We start from the raw sequence: 3,829 nt of genomic DNA on the forward strand, positions 1-3,829 counted from the left end.
TCAATAGTTAATTTCACCTTTACATAATAATAAATTTATCTATTTAATTTTTTTTATAAATTTAGTTAAAATGTACTTCAAAAGTTACTAATTAAAAAAATTATTAAAAAATACAAATTAATATTAAATAAGATACTAAAAAATATAAACTACTTTAAATTTTATATATTGATTTTTTTTAGCCATATGAAAAGAACACCTTTGTCAAAATTTGCAAAACAGAAAACAAACATTCTGAACATTGTATAGAAAAAAAAAAGAACAATCTATGTATGCTGTCATTCAAATACAATCATACAGTGACTAACAAATTGAATAAAAAATGGAATAACATATGGCACCAAACTGAGACAGACATTGAGTACAAGTATTAATGTTTCAATGAACAGCTTCTAATTATCTCACAGTTGCTTGAAAACTGAAGACATTGCTCCTTATATATCCAGAGTAACCTGTTCAACTATAAGTTAACAACATTTCTCATAGCTAAACAAGAAACTACCTTAAAAATAATAACCAATTTTATGCTGCATATTTATATTTATATGGCACATATAACATAATATGTATCATTATTGAGCCATGCCAGTGCCATTGTCACACCCAAAATTGTCACGCCAATCAAGCATCTTAAGGGTGGCTGCATAATGTGCTAATGCTCCAACTATCACCAGAACATGGAAAATTTGGTGGCTGTGTCCTGCAATGTCAAACCACCCCGGTTTCCACCTTTCCGGGACCCGAGTCACATAGAACAATGTCCCTATAAGGTAAGACAAGGCCATGGTACATTCATATGCTAAGGTAACATTGCGCCTAGGATTCCCCCAGTTGACAATTGAAGCATGAATTGCAGGCACAATTCCAAATAGTCCCATGGAGCAGAACAACATTGCCCTGAATCCACGGTATTTTCCGGTCGAAAGGGTTGGCGAAAGCAACGTTGCGATGGTGAATAACCCCATTGCAGTGATCCCAGCAAGGTAGAGGAGTTGCCAGTGAGGCTGACATAGGAAAACATAGTAAATCTGAGGGAAGAATGAGGTTATGATCATCACTGTGATGCCAACATAGTCAATTCTCAAAAGGAACAGATTTAAGGAATGGGAGTGGCATGAGAAGAGGTGGCATATGCTGCTGGAGAGAAGACAGAACATGGAACCACACAAGAAAACATAGAATGGCCACCTTGCTGCAATAACTAAATCTAAGGACTTTGGCTCCATTTTCATAGGTGCTTGCTGTTTCAAATCAAACAGTATTGTTGTTGTTCCCTGAAAATATATACATATATAATTCGGACATTAGGAACTATTCCCTTAATATCTTATATCATAAATACAATTGTAAGGTCACTTACCAGGAACAAATCTTTGAAGCTTTGGGAAACATTCTTTTCCGCACTTGAAGAGAATGACCTACAGAGATGATATCATGATAAGGAAATTTAGCTGGAAATTAATATAAAAAAAAAACTACTATATATATATGTATATATATGTATAGATAGCTAGGTAGTTCACCTAATATATAAAAATCATGGTCTACATTACATTAATCTATGTCACGTAATGAAAGATGGACAAAAGCAATTTGCTGTTCAATTGCTTCAACTGCAGGTTGCATATATAAACTTTAATTTGGCAAGTGTGTTAATTGGACGGGTTGTGGTCCTTCAATTTAGAAACTCAAAATTTCCAGCGTCTTTATGATGAATGGGATCTTACACGATACCATATTATTAATGATATAATTCCCGGATCGAGTTGCAAAACTGATAAGACCTTAAGAATTGAATATAAAGGTGGTATAACGTTATACAAAGAAAGAAAGTAAGTCATCCTTCAAAGATATAAGAAAGAACTTCCATTCAAATTAACCCCTAAGGCCTAATTCCTAAACCCCCTATTTCCTTGACATGATTACAAACAAGTTTGGTAACAAAAGGAAATAAAAAACATACTAATTTTAAAAATGGACATGGATGTGCCGGAAAAGGTAAAAAAACGTTAAGACACGGTAAACACTTAATCAGTGTTTTAAGTTTTCAATCAAACTTCATAAAAGTATATGAGAAATGCTAGGAGGCCAGCAATTTTAGTATTTTGTAACCATCAATTGGCTATCAATAATATTTTTAATGGTGTGAGATTACATCTAATGGTAAAAAATCACTCACTTTTGTTGTTTTGATGATTAAGTGTTGGCCAGAAAACACGAAAGTTGCTGCCCCTTAGACTTTTCCAAAGTATATTTGAAAAAAAAATTAGATTTGGATAAGCATGTTGTAAGGAATTACCTGGAAAATAGGCCTAAGAGATCGACGACACCAGGCTTCATCAAATTGGCGAGAGTCAATCCCAGAAAGAGAAGAAACCCAAGCAAATGCCTAATTAAATCGATGAGTGAGTTTAATTTGTAAAATAAAAATAAAGAAATGAAAGAGAATTGTGCTTACGTCCAAACATTCAAAGTCTCGTTATGCCAACGGAAAACGCTGAAGAGAGCTTGTTTGAGAGGCCAATTGGCTCTGTAATAACGCAGAATGTATTCGTTATCCTTCATATATTCTGGAAGCTCCCAGAAACACAAGAGAGGGTACCGTTTCCTTTCATGTCGCAACATCTTCTTCTTCTTCTTGTTGGAGTAACTCAGTAATGTTTGATCTTTGCCTTTATTATTATTATTATTATTATGATTCCGCTTCTTCACTAGCTGGCCTTCTTTTCTGATCTCAGCATCACTATAGTTCATGTTAGTTCTTCTCCTTTTTCTTGTGTTTGTGGTTCCACTTTCCACTTTGTGAATTCTGATCGTAATAAGTAATATTAATGTTGTTGCAATGTGTTGATGCGTGTGTGGCTAATTGGCGATGGAGTAATGGAGGCCTGGCTTCTTCACAACTGCACCCAACTGCAGCATTAAATAAACCAGTCTCAGTCTCACTCTCTCTCCGGAAGCTTTGCCTCTATTCTGTGGGGTTTGTTAACTTAAATCATTAGCCGCACTCTTTTATTTCCATTCATATATATATATCATAGCTGGAATAATTTATATATGTATTTAATCTTGATGCTGCAAAATAATTTTATATGTGCATTCAATTATGTGATATCATCAGTAAAAATAATTATCTTTTACATTACTTACGCAAATAAAGTACAATTTTCATTGTATCAAAATTAAACTCTTTATATATATCATACTTAGCTAAGCTACCTTTAATTTAATTTGCCTCCCTCTATTTGTTTCCATGTGCTCAAATTGTCCAAATATCTAATATTTGAAACTTAGGTCACTTGTGTTATATTATATCTACATGCATCTACCGATCTCTTCGTCAAGTGTAGGGACATCTATAATATGGGAGATACTCAGATGAAAATATTTAAATTTTTTTTTAAATATTTTTTATTAATTAAAATTTAATATATATAATCGATTAAAAATGTGTTATTTTTATTAAAATTAGATCAAACAAATTAATGTGGCCGAAAAATTGATAAACCAAACTTTAAAATTAATCTAAATTAATATTCTTTTTATAGAAAATGACTACAATAATTCTATTATAGAAAATAAATAAAATATTTTTATTATATATATATAAACCGGTTTAAAGTATAATTTATTAATTTTTTGGCCAAATCAATTTATTTGATCTAATTTTGATAAAAAATAATATGTATTAAATTTTAATTACTTAAAAACATCTTAAAAAAAAAAGACGTTTTAAACATCTTTATCTAAGTTGCTCTTCTATAATATATATCTATATATTTTCATTTTTTCTTTTCTAGTTAAACAATGTTTCTTATTGAAGTTATAT

General features: G+C 31.5%; 1 protein-coding gene across 1 annotated transcript; it reads right to left on the reverse strand.

The window, feature by feature from the left end:
* On the reverse strand, window positions 248-3,002 carry LOC107640438 (heptahelical transmembrane protein 1). The gene is made up of 4 exons (XM_016343964.2): window positions 2,459-3,002; window positions 2,300-2,389; window positions 1,361-1,418; window positions 248-1,274 (listed from the first exon to the last, which is right to left on the reverse strand). Exons 1-4 carry the CDS (start codon window positions 2,752-2,754, stop codon window positions 573-575), a joined length of 1,146 nt encoding a protein of 381 aa, XP_016199450.1. The 5' UTR covers window positions 2,755-3,002; the 3' UTR covers window positions 248-572.

Source organism: Arachis ipaensis, chromosome B01 (assembly GCF_000816755.2).
Source record: "Arachis ipaensis cultivar K30076 chromosome B01, Araip1.1, whole genome shotgun sequence".
Lineage (NCBI taxonomy): Eukaryota > Viridiplantae > Streptophyta > Magnoliopsida > Fabales > Fabaceae > Arachis > Arachis ipaensis.

Bases quoted from the DNA above. Each gene is read 5' to 3' on its own strand.
- LOC107640438 (XM_016343964.2), bottom strand. From the start codon at position 2,754: ATGAACTATAGTGATGCTGAGATCAGAAAAGAAGGCCAGCTAGTGAAG. The intron at 2,390-2,458 runs GTAAGCACAATT...CGATTTAATTAG, and splicing joins GAGACTTTGAATGTTTGGAC to GCATTTGCTTGGGTTTCTTC. The intron at 1,275-1,360 runs GTAAGTGACCTT...ATATATTTTCAG, and splicing joins GCTTCAAAGATTTGTTCCTG to GGAACAACAACAATACTGTT.